This window comes from Daphnia pulex, chromosome 4 (genome assembly GCF_021134715.1).
Source record: "Daphnia pulex isolate KAP4 chromosome 4, ASM2113471v1".
In the NCBI taxonomy this organism is placed as follows: domain Eukaryota; kingdom Metazoa; phylum Arthropoda; class Branchiopoda; order Diplostraca; family Daphniidae; genus Daphnia; species Daphnia pulex.
This window is the reverse complement of record NC_060020.1, coordinates 5,833,354-5,854,581: the sequence shown is the minus strand read 5'-3', so window position 1 is coordinate 5,854,581 and position 21,228 is coordinate 5,833,354. Positions and strand designations below refer to the sequence as shown.

Below are 21,228 nucleotides of genomic sequence, written 5' to 3'. Positions count from 1 at the left end.
TTATTTCTAATCATGTAATATGTGTATGTGCAGCCCATCTCTGGTGCGCCCAGACAGCCTCACTCTAAAATACATAAAATTGCCTTGTTTAAAAAAGCGCGCGTAAAATGTTTACATTTGGCAACGGTGAATTTATTTTTTTTCAGGTGTCAGCAAAGTTGCCAAGTCATCATAAAAGTCTTACCGGTCATTTTCAGAGCTGACGTGTCTTTCGAGCTTTCCGTGTTGTTTTCCTTCTGCTGTAGCATCGGGGTTACTGTTAAATAGATCTGTTTTATTGTTTTTCTCGTGTTTGCGATGGATCTACGGGCTATAATTTTGTTTTCCTTTTTGCTCTTCTCAACTGTCCAAGGACTTATGTTTGAACTACAGCCAAATGGCAGAAAATGCTTAAGAGAAGAAGTGCAAAAGGATGTTCTTGTCACGGGGGAGTACGAAGTTTCTGAGGTTCCTGGCCAGAGAACCGATGTGAAAGTAAGTTAAAATTTAAAAAGAAAGCAAGAAATGGGAAAGAAACTAATTTTTAATTTGTATGTTATTTTTTTGTTCTAAAAAAAAACAACAGGTAACAGATATCAAAGGTCACACCTTAGTAAGCCACGAGGACAAAAGCAAAGGGAAATTTGCATTTACAACTGATGACTATGAAGTTTATGAAATTTGCTTTGTGTCAAAAGTCCCGCCAAGTAAGCATTCATCTTTTAAATATATTTTTGCCATAAATGACATTTCTTCTTATAGATCTTAGAGGACAGAAGCATGAGGTTGAAGTAACTGTCAAAATGGGTCTTGAAGCTAAAAACTATGAAACAGTAAGTTTTTGGAAATATTGCAAGAAAAACTAATTAATAGAATTGGTTGTAATGTATTTTTAGTTGGGGGAAGCTGCAAGATTAAAACCACTTGAAGTTGAATTGAAAAGGTTAGAAGACTTGTCAGAAGCCATTGTTCAAGATTTTGCCTACATGAGACAACGAGAGGAAGAGATGAGAGATACAAATGGTAAGACTTTTTGTTTGAATCTCCCACAAGTGTATAAGTAACACCTTTTTTATTTCATTCATAGAATCAACCAATTCCAGAGTATTGTATTTCAGTGTTTTCAGTATGTTATGTTTGATTGCCTTGGCTACATGGCAGGTGTTATATCTGCGTCGCTTTTTCAAAGCCAAAAAGTTGATTGAATAAAGCTATTTCAGTGAATATTTGACAATAAAAATACCAGCGAAACCGAACAGGAAGTCCATCGCTGTTCGAACAAATGAAATCGTCCTGATGTCAGTGGTTGTGTTAAAATGGAATACTTGCTCCAGTTTTTTGGTTTTTTGTTTGTGTGTTAATCAATGCCAATCTTTGATCATTTCTAACTCTTCCGTCTTTGGACGGTCTACTACTTGAGTTATTATGCATAATGCACGTGTGCTGGATATGAAGTAAAACATCTGGGTTGGTATTTTTTCTTTTTTTTTTCTTCTGTTTGGAAAACAAAATTCTCCAGTAATATTGTCTTGTCTTATTTTATTACATTAGAATTGGCATTAATGCGCACTATCTAAGATTTCTTAAGAGGTAAAGATTTTTAGAAATGAAAAGATTTGCCCTTTCTCTTTTGAAGAATTGCGATTCAAGATGTAAATATACTACCAATAGAGTTAAATTGCCCCGTTCGCACATACGTATAACAAGGTGTTTTTTCCTGAAGGAAATCATTCCTTGTATCCAATCTTAAAGGCGTAAGGACGCGAAGAAAATGTTGTGCAAAAAGTCTCATTTCGTTTTGAATTTGTATTGTAGATATGTATTACACTTGAATTAAAATCAAAATAAAGGGAAAACAGGCTTTTAAACACGTTAGTTTATATCAAGGCAAAATAACTGGAACTTCATCCGCTTTTCGAAATTGACGAGGATTCTCTTGTGGGATCTGTTATGAGACAAAATTAAAATACGTTACCAACTACCTGATTACTGATCTATTACATCTTTAAAATCGTACTCAATACTGTCTGGTGTCGTAAGTGGTGGAATCATGTCCGCAGCTTCTGAAAAAGGATTCGAAAATTGCTGCAAGCGTGTTTCATTGGAATTTTTCCCGACGTTAAAACATGCTCGGGATAAGGCAGAAATGTCTGCTGATGCTTGAAGCGCTCCACTGTCTGAAAATTTGTTAACACATGAAAACAAACGACCCAGTTCTGCTGCCACCTCTCGCACGACTCTTTCGAGGATACGAGGAACGAGTGAAGGACTAACCTGAAACCCAGAATAATGAATTGGATGAATATATAACAACTAGAACAAGGACGTCAATACTTGGGCAACTTCTGCATGAACTGCAATCATGTTCATTATTATTTCTTTGCAGTAAGGCCGAATATCATCTGTAATAGGAATATTCTTGTTCCAATCGAAGCGTCCAGCATACATAGAAGGCTCTACAATTCCAATCAGTGGTTCAACCTTTTCTTCTAAATATGCTTCCATTAATCGCTCTTCGGTTTTCTCTAATAGATCTCTAGCCGCTTGAATGGCAGCCGACAGATCAGGATATCCTAATTTGTTCCAGTGCTCTTTCAGTCTAGAAAAATTAAACAGGATAGTAGTTATACTTTAAAACTCTTTCAATTGTTAATCATAAATGTTTAGTGTGTACCTGGGCAAAATATGAAGCATTGTATACTGACAATTACTGAGTCCTAGCAGTAATTTCATTTCACGAGTTGAATCTTCGGAATGATCCTGGTCAGAAGATGCCAGGCGTTCTGTGCTACGCGCAAAACTGAAGAGTAACTTTTGCACTAAGATATTCAAGTCATTCAGTACAGATGCGTTCTCCATCAAGTTAGTTTCTCGTTGTTCTGATTGAAAAACAGTTTCTTTCACCAGTTGTAGACACTCGATTACTTGTGTTTCAAATATATGAGGCTGAAAATTGGCATTGAAAGATAAATGTTGGCATAGTAGAATAGAGCCACATTACTACATTAAAAAATCTCTATATTACCAATTGCGTAATAGACCCATGGGATTCAATAAATTCCAACTTCCAGTTTTCTTGACTGGCAAGATGTGTGATATTTTCAGCAGTTTGCATTAATAGACTTCTCATGCAATGAACTCTAAAAGAAGATAATAAAGCGGAAGTAAGCGAAATATTGCCGATATCGAACTTAATAACCCTACCTTAAATCATGAAGCAAATCGCGAATGGCGTCAAGAGCTTCAACAGGTAAGTCCAGCGTAAGTAATTCAGCATAACAGGTTCGAACCGTTCGAAGACAAAGTACGAACCACGATCCAATTCCTTCTACATAAACGAAATTTGTAACGCAATTATTTTCTATACTGGTTAACAAGATGACTTTACTATATAAATAACGAAAGTAATTACCATGATCAGAAAATATTCCACTGAAGGCTTGCCAAATACCAAATTGAGCTCGATGTGGAGATTGACGATCCAGAGTGTGAGGAATTAAAGCAGCTCTGATGAGTTGACTGAATATTGTTACCACGTCCAATACCATTTTCTATAAATCCGCAATTGAAAGAGAATAAATGTACATGTATACACATAAATAAATAATGGGATTTGAATAATTACTTTGAATTCTTCTTTTTTCAATGTATCTGCCCGAACAAACAATTCCCCAGCGAAATAAGCTTGGCCAAGTTTCCAGAGTTCCGGAAAAACAGAAGTGAACCGATCGTTAAGTTCTTCAAGGAATGTTACCCTTCCCGGCGTAGTATTAGATGAGGATTCAGCAGAGTTAGATGACGGCAACAACAGATTATTGGATCGTTTTCCTTTGGATGGTGCAGATTTTACTAAACCAGCATCAAACAATGTAGAATTAAAATACACGAATTTATTAAATTTTGTTTTGGCAAATCCGCAAAAAATTACCAATTTCTTCTTGCTCCAAACTTAGGTATTTATCTTTACATTGGAATAATATTTGAGAGCAATGCTTATATTGTCCAGCAATACAAAGCCATGCTGGATCATTCGGACATTCAAGATTTGTCAAGTTTCTGTAATGGAATGACAAAATAATTCAAAAGTTTAGGTAAATCAAAATCATGCAAAAGTTAAGCTTTTTCTTGTACTGACCTAATAATTTTTTTTTGCTCTTCAAGTGATGCAGGATACTGTTGCAGTTTCTCTTGTAGCATCTCCCTGAGATTTAAAATTCGCTGCTCTGCTTCTTGCAGAACTCGTTTAAAAACCTATAATACATGAAGTTGCGATTGATCTAAAGTTGGCTCCGGGATCGTTAAAATACACCACACTGCATGACCTAAATATTACACACCTGTACTTCAGTTTGTCCGAACAAAGCATTAGCTCTTGCATAATCATTAATGACCAAATCATAATCAGCCTTTTGAATGTTTTTATCAAGGGTAGACGGTAAATGAAACAGAAATCGGAATCTTTGCAGAATTCCCAAAGCATTTCTGGTGCCGTCAGCTTGTTCTTTACGTTTGAGGACATCGTCGAACAACCGACCAGCTTCGGTTTTAGCGCCTGAAAATGAATTAATTTGTCAATAGTTAACAATTGCTGCTAATATCGCAATAAGAGTGTGCTGCATACTCAAAATGGAGTTTTCCAAAGACGCTGTCATATCCGGCCCGTATTTTGTTTTGTTTTCTTCTACAACTTTTTTTAAAGTCATCAAAGTGTCCATCTGTTCTATAACTGAGCCTGCATGGGTCTTCAATTAATGAAAATATTAGCTGTAAGTATTTATAAAGCAATCTTTTATTTATTTCCAAACCTTTAAAAAGGATATTTGTCCTTCTTTCTGAGCTTCAACCCGTCGTTTAAGAAAGCTAAGCCCAGCTTTCAGATCATCAAATCCGGTGCTGTGATGATGCTGCAACAAAAACCAAGACGGAGAAAAATTTTCACTTCCGAGCTCACCGTTCGATTCAGGAAATAATTCTTGCAGTTCTTCTTCAGGGTATTTTTTTCTATGTAATTGTTTTAATTCAATTAATAAAATATACCAAAACTAAGTGTAGTAGATAAAAACCAACACTGCATTTTCAACAGAAAGTCCTAAAGGGTCATCTTGTTGATAGCTGGAAGGAATCAAAGCTCTGTGTCTTCCAAGTCCAGTCAAATGTGATTCATCAACCCAAACTGCACTTTCTTTTAAAGGGCCAATAGTTTCATGGTAGCCCCTAAACTGTACAGTACATGAACCCTTTCCTCCAGATTTGGTGATTATGACTATATCACCCTTGCTTTTACCTGGACCTGATCTGGCCACAATTTTGTTACTTGAAACCCATTCAGCAGATAGCAAACAATCGGAGTTGCAAATTATTAGACCTACAGAAACAGAACAGACATGAATAACAATTCAACATAAAATTTTTCTTAATTTTACCAATAATATCATCAGGTCCACTGCCGAAATTTTCTCCTCGTATTGTTACACGAGTTCCAGGAGGTCCTTCCTTTGGGGAAACTCCAGTCACGATAGGTGGTAAACCCATTGTTGTTTGATACAAAAAAATTTAAATTTATAGCCCTTTCCACTACGACAGCAAATTCTTCACCCAACTTAAATACAAACGTGCACTACTGCGATTGATTATAAATGAATTTCGTAAAGACTTTCTCACACCCAATAGTCTTTGCTTGACAACTATGAGAGACAACAACATAGCAGACGAAGTTTACAGCATTGCATATATTATCACACACCTGTCACCAGACACCAAAAAAAAGTGAGAAATAAAAAGTATTAAACCAGTTTCTGTATTTATTCAACATGAATTTTGAGATATAGTAATCACATTTTATGACTTGGAAAATCTTTACTTGGTGCGGTATTTCTTGAAAAGGGGGTGTTTGGATAAATTATTTGAAGCTGATGGGCGTTTATATTCCATATAAACTGCGTCATCGGCACCGCTCATTGATGCCATGGTTCCAACGCGTCGTCCAAATGGACCAGGCCGACCTCCAATTTCTCCGGGTACACGCTCTTCATCTGCATCAATATCCGATGCTGTCAGAACCATTTGTAGCAGGTTGGCTTGCTCTTCCTTGCTCTTGTAGTTCAATTCCTGGTCTTGATCCATGCCCGCCATGCGAGTGATGACTTTATAGCTGTATCCTTGATTAACCAAGAATCGCTGACGTTTACGAGAGAAGCTCATTTCCAATGTATCTTGCGATACCAGCGTGTAGAAGAACGCATTGTACTCCTCCGCAATGGCACCTTTCTTGGCTCGAAGAATACGCCCCAAACGTTGAGCTTCTTGACGACGAGAGCCACCGTGCGAGGATATTTGAATAAGCACGTTGGCATCAGGCAAATCGAAGGAAGTATCAGCCACCTTACTGACGAAAATTGTGTTCACCTTCGGATTCAGTTTGAAATTTTGTAGAATTTGAAGCCTTTCGTTCTGAGATGTTGGACCGTAAATGAATGGCTTATTCATGGTAAGCGCATAGTGCTTAAGAGCATACACATTATCCGAAAAAACGATGATTTTGTCATTACGTCGCTCGTGGTAGCGAATAAGAAACTGACAGGCTCTAAACTTGTTAGGATTCATTACGAAGAGAAGCATTTTCTTTGCGGATTTACAGGCCAGATACTCGCGATAGAATTCTGGGCTCATAGGACACCATACTTCAGCGCATTGTACTCGAGCAATGAATCCACGTTTTTGCAGCTCCAACCAATTAGCCTCGTACAGCTTTGGTCCGATCAAAAAATTCAAGTCTGCAATCTTGTCTGTAAGATAAAGAAAATCGTTGATCAGACAAATAAATACATTACAGGTAAAAATAATCAAATACCATCTTCGCGGACGAGAGTAGCTGTCAAACCAAGCTTGCAATGGGCTTGAACAATGGTCAAAACACGACGAAACATGCGAGCTGGAATAGTGTGCACCTCGTCCAACACCATAATACCCCATTCCTGCTCCTGGAGCCACTTCATCGTTTGATCTGCCTCATACGAACGTTTTTGCTGATGTGTTATCATGTTAAAGGTTGTGATCATGATGCTGCATCCATGAGGCTTATCCTTTGCATCAGATGTAAAACGACAGATCATACCTGAAATGAAAAAAAAAAAAAAAACATTTATTTATCAAGTAAAGATAAAAACATATTAACAACTTCTTACTATCGTCAGCAGTAGACCACATCTTAAACTGGGCTTTCCACTGCTCGACTGAAACTCCAGAATTGCACAGAACTAAAGCTCTTTTTCGAACTGTACAACAGGCTGTCACACCAACCAAACTTTTACCAGCTCCACAAGGCAAAACAATGAGCCCAGAGCGAGCACGACCATTGCCAAACATTTTTCGCAGGCTTTTTTCCTGGTAAGGCCGCAATACAGCTGCAGGTCTCAAATCAATGTTTATGTCCTGATTATGAGTGTCGTTACGAAAATCATATTCCGCTAACAAAGGGTATTCTAGCTGAATACATCGCTTTTGAATGACTTCAATTTTTTCTTGATTTACTTCAAATGCAACCGTTTGAAGAGAAGAATCATCTTCGTCGTCCTCATCCTTGTCCATTTTGTCGTAAAAATTCGATATGTCATCAGGCACTTGCTTTCCTTCTTCTCCTGGTTCCTCTCCTGAAGTACCAGGTTTTCCAAATTGAATAGACGTTGCTTTTGATTGAACTTGAGTGATCAGTCCATCTGTTGAAGATTCCACGCTGTGACGAAGTCTGCATTCTTGAATTACAGGATCTTTCAACAATTTTTGGATGACATCTGGATATTGAGACTCAACAAAATAGCGATTGTGCTTCAACACTAATTTGACTTTGCCGTAAGAGAGTGTTGAGATCTTTATGAAGTCTACAATTCCATCAGGGACAGCAGTTTTGCTTAAGCGCTTTAAATACTCTATGATGTCATGAGTTTGCAGCCCGACACTGACGGCAGCATACAATGAGTAAGAAGTCAACTTGTACTCATGTATGTGTTCTGGACGACAAACTGGTTCACTTATTGCAATCAGAAAGTCGTGAGCGTGTTTGTAGACTGGTGAGAATGACTCCAGGAAGATGTGGCCATTGGGAGCAACCCACAATGGTCTAGACATGTGGTCTGGTTTAAGCTGCAAGTCTCGATAATCTTTGGCTCCATATTCATCTTCCCCTTGCCTTTCACCTTCAACTTCAATGAAGTGCTTTGCCGCTTCTGGCACACCCTCAGCTTCATTTCCATCCGGTATGCCTTCATCATAAGCACTCTCATCTTCAAAATCCTTTCGTTTTTTACCAGCAAATTTTTTCTTGGACGCGTCATAACGATCTCCATCTTTTTTCCCGTATTTACGGCTCCCCCCAGCCATATTAAACAGAGGAATAACCGTGAATTATTCTATGAATACTGCTGGAAAATTCTAAACAAATTTAACTTTCTCGGTAAAGTGATTGAATGATGAACTTTGGACGAACACTGAAGTGAAGACTGAACACTGACAGTGAAAACTCAGCTGAGAGAGAGCAACAACACAAAAATAAATCGCCTGAAGCAGAAGCATGGTTCGGGCACACATAGCACACCTAGCGGAAAATCAAGAACGAGAATTATATTTTGTACTTCTTGATCGTTTCGAGTAAATTTATACTTTGAAAACTTATTTCTAACTTCTAAATTAAATGAATTATTTTCCTATATTCAAGCAATCAACGGAGATCATAATAGCAGATGTTTATGCATATATTAAACACCAGAGGCGCACTCGGTACGTCTTACATGCCTTCTTTCCTTGAACGTGATCGTCTGCTTGATATTTTGGCTTTGGTTTGGCAAGTGGCATTTCGCTAACTGCCATCGGAAATAAGAAAAGCAATTCAAATAATTCAATCAAATACATCCAGTTATTATTCTTTCGGATTTCGATCCTGACTTAAGTACTCCTCACCTTGCAATAATGCCCATCTTCAAGTTAAACTAAACTCTACGAGAACTTTCCTGTTGGACGAAGATGAATCCACTAACGTAAGTACTACATAGCTTTTGCATCATTCATAAACTCATAATCTTGTATCAATATTATTTGTGAGAAATTTTCGATTTATGGCTAACTTAAAAAGTATGTTAACACATAGTGAGGGTAAATATAATAAAACTTATCGAAGGTTTTGTGTGGGGGTGTTGTAATGTAGGGACTGGACAACATAAATATAGTTTGGAATCATGTTATCTGCTGGTGCTGCGTAGAACGAAGCATATTATATGCTACCTTATTAGACTAGAATATATTATAAGTTCATTATTAATATGGCTATTTCCTTTTTCTTAGGAATGTGAAGAATATCAAGAAACTCAGCGAGACTGAACTGAAGTACAACATATCAGGAAAAGCTTCATGGCATTATCAATACAAAGACAGTGCTTGGATTTTCATTGGAGGATTGCCTTATGAATTGTCTGAGGGGGACATCATCTGCATTTTTTCTCAGTATGGTTAATACTTAAGTGATGTTTATTATTGCTATTAATAGTTAAAATTTTTTTTTAAGGTATGGAGAGGTTGCAAACATCAATTTAGTACGAGACAAGGTTACAGGCAAGTCTAAAGGCTTTTGTTTTTTATGTTACGAAGATCAAAGATCAACAATTCTTGCAGTTGACAATTTAAATAGCATCAAGGTAAAAATAACATTTTTTGGGTTGTCAGGCATTTCATTATTACAAAATATGTTTTCTAAGGTCTGTGGGAGAACTCTGCGTGTCGACCACGTTGAGCAGTATAAAATTCCAAAAGATCCTGACAAGCTTGATGAAGATGCACTGAGGATTCTCCAAGAAGGGTGTGGACCTGAATCGTCAATTATAAAAACTCTTGTGAATTCCGTTCAAGAAAATCCCGCAGCATCAGTGACTGCTGCAGTGTCTGAAGGGAAAATTCCAAAAGAAGAAAAAGATACAGAATCCACCAGTAAACCAAAGCACAGAGAGGAAAGAGAAAAAGAGAGGCGTCGTTCAAGAAGCCCTGATCGAAGACGCAGCACTCAGAGGAAACACTCGGATGACAGAAATAAATTCCACGATAAAGATCATCATCATTACGATAGAACTAAGAAAGAGAAGGAGCGCGATCACAGGAGAGAAAGGTCGCGTGACAGCGATCGGAGACGTGACAGAAGATAAAAACTGTATCGCGATTTTCAATACAATTTCATTAAAACTGGTTTGTTCGTTAATAATAATATTCAATTGAGTTGAACCATATTTTATTTCCCAATGAAGTAAACCAAAATTCACAAGAAAAAGACTTCAGAAATTGGTTTTGCTAAAGCATCGGGAATAACTCAGGGAGTAATTCTTTTTGGGTCGCGAGGAAACATTGATGTTTTTCTGATGTTGTCGAGTCCCAAGAAGAGCATAGCCACTCGTTCCATACCAATACCACCACCAGCATGCGGGGGGCAGCCATAACGGAAAGAGTCAATGTATGCTTTAATTTTCGATAAATCTGCAACAGGAAAATCGAATCTTTATTGAGAAGGTATTTATGATTAAACAATTTACTGCATTTTACCGATGCCGTGGTGTTTTGCTCGTTCGGACAAATATTCGGGATCGTGAATACGTTGAGCTCCCGACATGATTTCCTCTCCGCGCATGAAAATATCGTAGGAATTCGAATATTTCTGTTTTAAAGACAATGATTTAAAAATAAGAAGCTGAATGAGTCTCTTATTCTGTTGCAAATACCTTATTGTTTGGATCGGGCATGGTATAGAACGGTCGAACAGCTAATGGATATTTATCCAGAATGTAGAAATCGGTATCGTACTATAAAAAAGGAAACGCAAATATTTTACTAATAACTGAGTTATTGCACATAAGAGATTTTCTGTTATACTTTTGCTTTCACCAAACGTCCAAGTAATTTCTCCATTGGGGTGCTTAAATCATCTTCATCGCCAATTTGTTCCCCCGCCTGACGAAGCATTTCAACTGCTTCCGGAAATTCTAGGCGCAAAGGAGGATCCAGAAAGGTAAACGGCTCTGATGGAAATTGACGATTTACAGTTGCAATTTCCTGCATACAACTTTGGCCACAAAACCAAAAAGTTAATACTGTTACGTCAGTTTGAAAATGAATATTACACTCACTCTTTCTGGAGTCCCCGGAAGACTTCTGTCAATACAACACCGATAGTATCGAGCACTTCATGGTAATGAGAGTGAAAAGCCATTTCTAAATCAAGGCCAACGAATTCAGTCAAATGCCGATGAGTGTTGCTGTCTTCAGCTCGGAAAACTGAAATTTTCATTTAATGACGAACGTTAATATACAGCCTATATCCCCGAAAGAAATTAAAGGTACAAACCAGCTCCAATCGTATAAACTTTCTCAAAGTCTGCAGCAATAGCCATTTGTTTGTAAAGTTGAGGTGACTGTGCCAAATAAGCAGATCCCTTAAAATAAGAGACGGTGAAGACATTGGCACCTCCTTCGCTAGCTGCCGAGATGATTTTCGGAGTGTGAATTTCTACAAATTTCTAAAGAATGGAAAACCTGTTAGCAGTGTCGATACGAAATAGTAATAGAAAATCTTTTTCTCACCCGTTGATCAAGAGCTTCACGGAAAAGTCGGCAAACGGCTGCTTGGATGCGAAAAATCGCTTGATTAGTGGGCGTGCGTAAATCCAAAACACGGTTGTCCAACCGTGTTTCCTGATTTACTCTAATGGCTAATTCTCCTTCTTTTTCCTTTAAAATACAGAAAATGAGTAAAAATTTCAGTGACATGACATGAGAAATAAAAAATAAACATGTTATATACTTCTTCAGGACGAGAGGCATCTTCAATCTGAAGCGGGAGGCGTGGTTCAGCAGCACTGATAACCCACACTTGAGTTACATGAAGTTCTACATCTTGTTGGGTTGCTCCTTCAATCTTTTGTGGCACAGAACGAACAATACCCTCCACATCAATGACTGACTCTTTAGTAATTCTACAGGTGAAATTCAGGAATCAATGACCTTATGAGATATTTTGATTCCCAAGTGTTATGAAAGTATTACCCAGCAACAAATTTCACAAATGCTTTACTGGTAGACTCTGAGACAGCCAGAAGGCACTGCACAGTTGACTGCTGTTGACGAAGCAAGAAAAAGCATTGTTTTCCTTTTGCTCTGCTTGTGTGCAGTCTACCTCGAGCCCAGATTTTCTTGTCTATGACTGATGTCCCAAGGTCACCAACTCTCAATACAGATCTCTCCAGCTTTTCTTGACTTTGGTTCATAACCGCATTTCCATAAGAACCAGATGAGTAGTCTACTTCATCTACTTGTGCTACTTCCTTAAAAGATGTAAGACATACAAATACATTACTAAACATTTGACGAATTTAGGAAAAGGTAGTTTTACCACAGTTGTTTTTCTCTCTTCCTTTTTAGCAGCTTTGGCAGCTTCCCTTGCCTCTTTCTTTGCTGCTTTCTTGGATTTTCCTTGCTCCCTGTTGACGACCGACAGAACAATAATAGAACATAGAGATATAAGGAATGCAATACATGCCTAAAATAAAGCTATTTTACCCCGTGGATTCCGGAACGTTTTCTTCAATGTTCATTTTTGAACCTTCCTTAAACTTTACAATGGCGTCTTGTAAGATTTAAAATCCCTTTACCAAATCTTTGATAATTAATATTCGCGTAACAGAATAGTGTAACTCGTGTAAGAACTGATGAAATGACCGACCGGGCCGGGCGATAACAAGCAGCGGGAGTGGGAGGGACTAGATTGAGGAGACTAGAAAAGGGACATCTGTAGGCCGAATTTTATAACTTGTTGTAGGAAAATTTAATTTGAAAATTTTTATAATTCTTTTTTATTACGTTAAAATGTTTTACCTAGACGGAAGTACTAGGCCTACATGATTTCTTTGTGTTTTCCGAACGTTCGCTGTGCCTACGATTTTTTGTTTACTGCAAAAGAATCGAATATGAATGTGTGTTGTCATGTTCGGCTCCTAGCTAAAATAATAATTTTTTCTTTAATTTTAATCGGCTGCTGCAGTGTTCATTTAAGTGCGAAATGGGGCTTTTAAGGATTTTTTAAAAAGAGAATATGTGAACGTCATATCAGTCATCATGAGTCATGACTCTGTTGTATTAAGTGCAAACGGTTTTCTCTTTTACGAGGCAATGTATTTGTCATCCGTCACCATTTAACTGATTTATTTTTTCCGCGGAAGGACGTACTATAAAAATGCTTGTTCATGTTTGCATCTTATAAAAAATTAAAAATGACTGCAATTTTTTTCATATCTGTCAGTTGTCACTTGTCAGTTGCCTTAATCGGTTAATCCCCTTAAATCGATCAATAGCACTACAATTCACTTCTGCTAGCTTATTAGTACTATCGAAAGTCTTCGGTTTTGTTGTGGGAGTTACATAGCCTACTTCAGTATGGGGAGTTATGAAACTTAATGACTGGTCTGCTTCTGTCTGTGAAAATTTATCCCTAGCATTATTCCAAGAGATTGTTTTCTCTTCTTACGCTAACCTACTATGTGATGTTTATAAATTTATAATTACAAAAACATGGCTTTTGTATTATCATGATCAAAGACCACGTGTTCATCCCAGAACTTCGTGCATGAGTACGTAAGTAACGAAATTTTCTAAAATTTTCAGCCTAAAATAGTCGGACATGTTATTTTCCCAATTATTCCTTTACCCTTTTTCTCTAAAAGGTTTGATTTTTAATGAATTGCCAGACAGAAATGTATCTCTTAAAAGAAAATATGTTGTAAAAAAGGTGAGTCAGCAGACTCAACAAGTTGTAACTTGTAGGCTAACCGCTTGTAAAGAGAGTGTACAAATTTATGGTGCAGTAACTGAAATTTGAATTGCATTTTGTATTTTTCAGAGCAAAGCCATTATTTTGATCAAATGCTTTGGGTTTCTTACATATTTCTATCGGATAATGTTTATTTCGACTACGAAGAGTGTCGAGCCCCTATTGATTACCTAACATTGTATGTTGAACGACGTGAACCCGATAGCACTGTCGGATTTCGATTTTCAGATAGAGCAATTTAGATTTCGGAATCAGATCTGTAAAATAAAACGTCTAGATTAACTGAGCCAGCAGGCGAGCGGTTAAACTTTGATCGCTTAATTTGCATCTTCTTACAGTAGAAAATCAAATTTTTATTTTGTTAAACAAATTATCTTTACAAATGAAGAATTCTAATTTCATTTTTGTTACCTATTTACTCCTTGCTGACACTTAGATTGAGGTGTCATGTCATCCTTTGACAGGCAAAAAAAACGCACGGTAGACAGGTATCAAAGTCAAATGGTACAAGGCTAGAATAATCTCTAGACTCACAAATACCATTTGAATAACAACAGATTAAGCGCTCAGTGAACTTCAAATAATAATCGTGCTCTTTGACGTGTATCTCTATCAATGTAGTCTTATCGCATTCTCCTTCACACAAGTAATCATTTTCACAATTTGGAAATATTACTGTGGTGGGAAAAATGTCCCCGCAGACGGATCAAGTAGCGAACAGCTCCCAAGTTAACACTTTTGGAAACAATGACCATTCTAAAACTAGTCATGAAGGTAAAATTATATTTTGTTTGGAATATAGGTTCTTCGTTTATTTTTTTTCAGTTTTTTTTAATCGTTAAGGTCGTATCAGTTTTCCTTTAACTAAAGTATTTGTGATTTATCACCTTGATATTCTCAGTTCCCCAATAACATTTTATGTGCCATCTCATGTATGAGTTAGGGATTGGGCATTTGGACTTTAATTAGTAACAGTACGCTCATCTATTGACGCTTAATTTTTCCAACAAAGGTTCAGACAGTGCAGACGGAAGTAGTACTCAAGATGCCAGCGGGAGTACTTCGTCGGGAAATTCATATGTCAAATATGTCAATCTAGGGGAAGAAGACCAAATGGTAAGTCCATTCAAATCTGTCGCTCTCCTATTTTTGAAATCATACAGTTTACAAATGAAAGGCTATACTTAATTTTTAGGAAATCCAAGGCTACCGTAGATCGATTTTGTGGACAACAGTTACTTGGTTTTTTATCGTCATAACTGTAGGCATTCTGCGGATGGTCTATCATTGGTTCCCGGAATGGTTTTTGAACTGCACTCACACAAAGTGTCCCTTAGAAGTTGCTGAAAAAGTGTTACTTGTGGTACGTCATAAAAAATTTATTAATATAATAAAATATTGATTTTTTTAATCTTACAAAAAAAACGTATATTGAATTTTATGAAAAACAGGAAATATGCCAAAAGAAATACAGAAAAATACATATTCGAACCATTATTCGTCAGTCAGCACTTCAGGCCTTGTAATAAACAAAAGTGTTTACATTGAAGTGACTTGTATTATCGCGTCCATTATTTACAGGACTTCCGATTGTCAAGAAGAATTATCCGCCAACAACAGGAAACATACAGAGGATTACGTTTTGGAAGAGTTTAACAAATCGACTGAAGTATTGTCACTTCCGCTCCCAAATCCTGACGGCACGTTTAACGGCAAGTCGTCTTTTGTTGACAAAATTATGGCTTGATTCAAACTAACAAGTCTTTGTTCTCTTAGAGGTCGACTCAATGAGTATGTTTACTTGCAAAAAGTTACGTTATGTATGGAATGAAAAATCAAAAGCATTTTTCAAGCTCAAAAGCCTGGGCCCAGGAATACCAACATCGTCACTTCACTGTCCGGATGCCCAACAAGGTTTAGCCGGACTTTCCGCGACTCAACAACAAAAAAGGTGATTTATTTTTTTTTCATCAATGGAAGTGTGAAAGCTATGTATAGTCTGGTCATTTCATAGACGGGCAGTGTACGGAAGAAACACGATTTACGTTCCAGTGAGAAGCATCTTATCGCTTCTTTTGCTTGAAGTGATTAATCCATTCTACGTTTTCCAAGTTGTATCCATCATGATCTGGATAGTTATTTGGTACTACTTCTACGCTGCCGCCATCGCCGTAATGTCCATAACTGGCATTATTATCACGATTACCCAAACCAGAAAAGTATTAACTTAACACTTAATGTAACACTAATGTAATCTGAGAATTGTATCTCAACATTGTTTTACCTATATAGAACCAGCGGAGGCTGAGAAATACTGTTCGTGGTGATGACATTGTTACCGTGTGTCGAGGAAAAGGAGCTTACGACAGAATCGGGACAGAAGAGCTAGTTCCAGGTGACGTAATTGTAATTCCAGCTGCGGGTTGTGTAATGCATTGTGATGCCGTGCTTCTCTTCGGTACTTGCATCGTAAACGAAAGCATGCTCACAGGTAAGTGTTTGATATTCTTGTTTCTTATAAATTCATACATAAATGTTGATTGCCCGCGAATGAAGGGGAGTCCGTTCCTGTTACTAAAACTCCTTTACCGATGAGGAATGATATTTTCTATAATCCAAGAGAACACGCAAGACACACTTTATTCAGCGGTACAAAAGTTGTTCAAACTCGTTTCTACGATGATGAAAAGGTAATCGATCCGTTGATATATTTGTTAAATCTTTTTATCGAACTAATAAATAACCTCAGGTGATGGCAGTTGTTACCTCAACTGGTTTTCTAACGGCCAAAGGATCGCTTGTGTCTTCTATAATGTATCCTCCCCCAGCGGATTTTAAATTCGAAAGGGACAGCTATAAATTCATCGGCTTTCTGGCTTTTCTAGCTTCCATTGGTTTTGTCTATTCGCTTGTGGAAAAGGTGATATAAGTACAAAATTGTAGAAATGATCTTGTTGTTGAAGATCTGCTCATGACTTTTAGATAAAAAACGGCGATACCGGATTGCAAGTAATTATGCACACTTTCGATTTGATTACTGTTTGCGTCCCTCCTGCACTACCAGCTGCTATGGCGGCCGGCATTATCTTAGCTCAAAGACGACTTAAACTACGCAACATCTTTTGTATCTCACCGAGAGCAATCAATGTGTCGGGTAAAAATGTTATATCATTTTTAAAAATTTCCTTTATTAAATATTCTCTGCTTTGGTTGTCAGGGTCAATCAATTGCGTGTGTTTCGACAAAACTGGAACCTTGACCGAAGATGGTCTAGATTTATGGGGGGTCGTTCCAGTGGCTAATATTAAAAATAGTCCTCGTGTTCTTCCTCCAATAACAAGTATAGTTTCAAAAAAAGTTCGTGTTCTATATTGCTAATTTCATTTCACGGTTTATGTCTATCGTTTCCAAAGAGCCGTCAACATTGCCACAGGCTACGTCTACGTTGCAGGAGCACATAAAAACAGAAGATCCAAAAATGGAACTTCCTTATTTGTTACTGAAGGGAATGGCTACTTGCCACTCTCTAACCATCATTGATGGAACGCTTAACGGGGACCCGCTCGATCTTAAAGTAAGCATACAGTTGCAATTTAAAATAAAACAACGGGTAATTTTAAAACATGATTTATTTATCAAGATGTTTGAATCCACTGAATGGAGCTTGGTAGAGCCGTCAATGGAGGATACTAATAAATATGACAATCTCTGTCCTACGGTTGTTACTTGGACTCCAAAAGAAACAGAGAGCGCTTTCAAAGTAACTTTATTTGTGTAGTGATATTACATTGTATACGTTATTTAAACTTATTTGGTTTGAGAAGGTTGAAGTAGGGATTGTCCGGCAATTTCCTTTCAGCTCTGCACTTCAAAGAATGGTATACAGCCAAAGTTAATTGAAACATCCAAACGAACTGACTATTATATTTCAATATCACAGGCTGTCCTATGCAAAGAGATGGGAAATGATCAGATGCACTTTTTTTGTAAAGGATCTCCTGAAATGATCCAGTCCTTATCCATGTCTGAAACTAGTAAGTTATATTGTCCTATTTCTAAAAGAAAAGCAATAATTAATTTTGGATGGTTATTAGTTCCCGAAAACTACAATCAGTTATTGGAGTCGTATACTAAACAAGGATTTCGTGTGATTGCCCTTGCACATCGCCTTGTTGAGTCCCAGTCTATTAACAAATTGCAAAAGGTTCAAAGAGAAGATTTGGAGCATGAGCTAACCTTTCTTGGTACGGTAAAACTTACTGTTGGCTTTCATCAATAATTTTCAAAAATACAGAACAATCACGTAATAATTTTTACACGGAACAGGCCTTGTCGTTTTGGAAAATAGACTGAAACCTGATACCGCTGATGTCTTAAGAGAACTTTCCTCTGCGGATGTGCGAACTATTATGGTCACTGGTAAGTTACAGTGCAGTAAATTGTAAAAATTTCCAGCTAAATTATTTTTTGTAAAAATATTCTAGGTGATAACTTACTGACAGCCATAAGTGTTGCTCGAGGTAAGACATGAATTCAAACATGGTTAACGAAACGTTTTTTTATAACTGAGCATTTCCTTTGAACTCCAATCGAACGCTTCACTTTAGATTGTGAGATGGTTGGTTCAAACGATGAAATCGTCATCGTCAACTTCGATGAGACAACACTGCCGCCTCGCCTAACCTACAGAATGGCAGAAAAAGTTGCTCGCCAGGTAAGCCATAATGTAAAGAGGGGTAAATTCTAAATTGAGACATACTATATTGAGGAGTATCAAACAGATTGACGACCAAGTTGCTTCACCACCATCAAGTGTAACTACTGTCGATGAAGTCATCTTAAACGTGGATACAGTAAGAAAATAAATAAGTGTTTTCGGATTCAAATAATGACAGATAAATAATTGTGCCATTAGGCTACAAATTCCGGACATTATCATTTCGCAATAACCGGAAAGGTTTGGTCGGTTATTCAACAATACTATTCGGATGTGATACCACTAATGACCGTTAAAGGAACCATCTTCGCTAGGATGTCTCCCGATCAAAAGCAGCAACTAGTCCAGGAGTTGCAAAAAATGGGATATTTTGTTGGTCAGTTTACTAAAAACGTCCCACTTCTGTAAGGCTTTTTTGTAATCTTGTGACTGTTTTTCTGTTACAGGAATGTGCGGAGATGGAGCCAATGACTGTGGTGCGCTAAAAGCAGCCCACGCCGGAATCGGTGAGATATTTTTTATAATTTATTACTTGATTTGAAATTATTTCATTGGAATTAAATTAGCTCTCACCGACTCGGAAGCGTCTGTGGCTTCACCTTTTACCAGCAAAGAACCGAGTATCGCTTGCGTACCAGAACTAATCCGCCAGGGCCGTTGCGCTTTGGTCACTTCCTTCGGCATTTTCAGCTACATGGCTATCTACGCATTGATTCAGTTCTTCTCCGTGATGATTTTGTTTGAAGTCGGGACGAATTTGTCGGATTTCCAATTCCTCTACGTTGACTTCTTCATCATTTGCTCTCTGTCAGCCTTCTTTGGACAAACGCAACCTTATCCGGGCAAACTTTTCAAGCGCCCTCCAATGACCTCTCTCCTATCTCCACCACCGGTGGGATCACTCGTCATTCAAGCAACAATTATTCTGCTGATTCAGCTAACAAGCCTGCTCGTTGCGCAACAGCAAGATTGGTTCGTGCCCTATATGAATATCACGAATGGAACCTTGGGCACGGAATTGGCCGAGTATGCTTGTACCGAAAACTACGCTGTCGTAGGGGTCTCCTTTAGCCAGTACATCTTCTTAGCGTTGGCTTACTCTAAGGGCAAACCGTACCGAGAGATTTTTTTGAAAAATTACTGGTTTACTGCAACTTTGGCCTTATGGACAGGATTTTCTCTTTATTTACTCATCAATCCAAACGAATATTTTCAAGAACTCGTGGAACTAGAAATGCCGCCTCTTTATTTCCGTTTCGTCATCATAGGCTTTTCTGTAATTCAGGTTAGTTTCATGTAACTGCTTTCCTTCTCTTGTCTATTGAGAGTAACCGACATTTTTGTACAGGTTATACTCTGTTTGCTGATCGAAGCCTTCTTGGTTGATCGAGGGCTTATAGCCATGATGAATTCGTCTTGGTGGTTGAAGTTGCGACCTCGCAAAGAAATATATCTAGAAGTCGAAGAAAAGCTATCCAACTCGCAGTGGCCACTCGTCAGTAAATACGAAGGAGAACCACCTCACGAGGAAGATTTGTCTTCAGTTCTGATCCAGTTCTCTGCATTTCGCGCAAAATCCTGAGACGGTTTCACAATGATGAATGAATGACGACCTTTGTTTTGTTTTTTTTCTCCTAATATGTGTACACTATGTATGTAAACAATCTTAATGGTGGGTTGACATGTTTTAGAGCATGAAATTCCTAGGCTATTAACGTTTGGTGAGGGATTTGATGGGTCTCTTTGATGCCCTTTATTCAAATAATAAGTAGCTTTTCTTCTATGTATGATATCCAGAAGGTTAGGGGAAATGGAATCTTATCATAACTAATTATTCTTATTCTAGGTCAGCCACCACACATTTTTTATTCGATCCTTTGATGCGTACGCAAGTTTCCAATAGGACCGACCTGTTTTAAAAGAATGTTGTGAGTCTTGTGACATCTGTTTTTAATCCAAAAAATAAATTCCAAAATTGCGGGTATCTTGGTTCCGTTTTAGAGGTACTGTTTTTCACTTCATTTTTCCTCACTGGCACAAACGAGATATCATTGTAAGTATCATAAGTAACTGTTAGTTGCTGGACATTTCGATGCAGGCCCGTTTTCTTTTTGAAGGTTAAAAGGGTCGACACTTATATACGATTTTGCGATTTTGTTTTTAACTAGGTCGATCACAGCGGACATCGTTGCTATTACGAGCAATCGCAGTAGGAGTGACTGTGTTAAAGCCACAAGGTGAATCTTGGGAGGTAGTAGGCCTATTGGGAGAGCATGCTTTCCAGTCCTTATCGATTGGGGTAGATGTGCGAGTGTCGGCAATTACTTCATAAGGAGCCCCAGACTTGCGACACAGGATTACTTTAGTTAAACGTGACGGTGTGTGTGCTAATTGCTAAACTCCACGGCGCAATAGAATATTTTGACATTAGAGCGCCGTGGACTCCACGGTGCAATAGGCGCAACAACAAAAAAAAATACGTAATGCTAATTTACATTGTTTTAAAAATAGTCACTCCAAATATTCTATCTCTATGGCAACATTTTCTGATAGCTATTGTTGAAAGTTTGAAACACGAACTGACAACTTCGGACGTTAGACTACTCTACTGTCGGGCACTGGAGTTCTATTGTCGGGTATTTTTAATAATATTTAAAAAAAAGGAGTTCTTATCATCTTA

General features: G+C 37.8%; 6 protein-coding genes across 9 annotated transcripts; 3 read left to right on the top strand and 3 right to left on the bottom strand.

Annotated features, from left to right (window-relative positions):
• Positions 1-169: 169 nt before the first annotated feature.
• On the top strand, positions 170-1,262 carry LOC124192753 (transmembrane emp24 domain-containing protein bai-like). Its single transcript, XM_046586227.1, has 5 exons — positions 170-474; positions 566-686; positions 742-812; positions 876-1,002; positions 1,067-1,262. Exons 1-5 carry the CDS (start codon positions 298-300, stop codon positions 1,186-1,188), a joined length of 618 nt encoding a protein of 205 aa, XP_046442183.1. The 5' UTR covers positions 170-297; the 3' UTR covers positions 1,189-1,262.
• A 508-nt stretch (positions 1,263-1,770) lies between these two features.
• On the bottom strand, positions 1,771-5,693 carry LOC124192747 (exocyst complex component 2-like). The gene is made up of 15 exons (XM_046586219.1): positions 5,403-5,693; positions 5,047-5,344; positions 4,785-4,980; positions 4,601-4,721; positions 4,317-4,531; positions 4,115-4,230; positions 3,908-4,035; positions 3,605-3,828; positions 3,392-3,530; positions 3,184-3,307; positions 3,005-3,119; positions 2,654-2,925; positions 2,314-2,578; positions 1,997-2,253; positions 1,771-1,924 (listed from the first exon to the last, which is right to left on the bottom strand). Exons 1-15 carry the CDS (start codon positions 5,509-5,511, stop codon positions 1,852-1,854), a joined length of 2,652 nt encoding a protein of 883 aa, XP_046442175.1. The 5' UTR covers positions 5,512-5,693; the 3' UTR covers positions 1,771-1,851.
• Positions 5,694-5,760: 67 nt separating this feature from the next.
• Positions 5,761-8,514, bottom strand: LOC124192748 (general transcription and DNA repair factor IIH helicase subunit XPB-like). The gene is made up of 3 exons (XM_046586220.1): positions 7,164-8,514; positions 6,830-7,093; positions 5,761-6,764 (listed from the first exon to the last, which is right to left on the bottom strand). The coding sequence occupies exons 1-3, from the start codon at positions 8,353-8,355 to the stop codon at positions 5,836-5,838; spliced, it is 2,385 nt and encodes a 794-aa protein (XP_046442176.1). The 5' UTR covers positions 8,356-8,514; the 3' UTR covers positions 5,761-5,835.
• A 267-nt stretch (positions 8,515-8,781) lies between these two features.
• LOC124192746 (RNA-binding motif protein, X-linked 2-like) lies at positions 8,782-10,203 on the top strand. 2 transcript variants are annotated; one of them, XM_046586218.1, is made up of 4 exons: positions 8,782-9,008; positions 9,313-9,476; positions 9,538-9,662; positions 9,723-10,203. In XM_046586218.1, the coding sequence occupies exons 1-4, from the start codon at positions 8,995-8,997 to the stop codon at positions 10,161-10,163; spliced, it is 744 nt and encodes a 247-aa protein (XP_046442174.1). In that variant the 5' UTR covers positions 8,782-8,994; the 3' UTR covers positions 10,164-10,203. The 2 variants fall into 2 exon arrangements, with proteins under 2 accessions (XP_046442174.1, XP_046442173.1); XM_046586217.1 differs by having other exon boundaries at positions 8,783-9,008; positions 9,313-9,471; positions 9,533-9,662.
• A 26-nt stretch (positions 10,204-10,229) lies between these two features.
• Positions 10,230-12,783, bottom strand: LOC124192745 (aspartate--tRNA ligase, cytoplasmic-like). The gene is made up of 11 exons (XM_046586216.1): positions 12,565-12,783; positions 12,398-12,485; positions 12,052-12,329; positions 11,810-11,981; positions 11,590-11,736; positions 11,354-11,525; positions 11,136-11,283; positions 10,882-11,071; positions 10,731-10,811; positions 10,555-10,666; positions 10,230-10,488 (listed from the first exon to the last, which is right to left on the bottom strand). The coding sequence occupies exons 1-11, from the start codon at positions 12,597-12,599 to the stop codon at positions 10,325-10,327; spliced, it is 1,587 nt and encodes a 528-aa protein (XP_046442172.1). The 5' UTR covers positions 12,600-12,783; the 3' UTR covers positions 10,230-10,324.
• Positions 12,784-13,420: 637 nt separating this feature from the next.
• LOC124192744 (polyamine-transporting ATPase 13A3-like) lies at positions 13,421-20,548 on the top strand. Of its 3 annotated transcripts, none has more exons than XM_046586213.1 (26): positions 13,421-13,635; positions 14,453-14,605; positions 14,844-14,947; positions 15,027-15,194; positions 15,283-15,353; positions 15,413-15,543; positions 15,608-15,782; positions 15,846-16,050; positions 16,124-16,322; positions 16,388-16,521; positions 16,581-16,751; positions 16,814-16,985; positions 17,049-17,171; positions 17,245-17,405; positions 17,472-17,591; positions 17,647-17,709; positions 17,772-17,865; positions 17,926-18,075; positions 18,158-18,250; positions 18,316-18,351; positions 18,439-18,545; positions 18,613-18,684; positions 18,747-18,924; positions 18,995-19,054; positions 19,115-19,833; positions 19,897-20,548. In XM_046586213.1, exons 2-26 carry the CDS (start codon positions 14,521-14,523, stop codon positions 20,128-20,130), a joined length of 3,825 nt encoding a protein of 1,274 aa, XP_046442169.1. In that variant the 5' UTR covers positions 13,421-13,635; positions 14,453-14,520; the 3' UTR covers positions 20,131-20,548. The 3 variants fall into 3 exon arrangements, with proteins under 3 accessions (XP_046442169.1, XP_046442171.1, XP_046442170.1); XM_046586214.1 differs by having other exon boundaries at positions 13,422-13,635; positions 17,656-17,709; XM_046586215.1 differs by lacking the exon at positions 14,453-14,605.
• Positions 20,549-21,228: the final 680 nt, after the last annotated feature.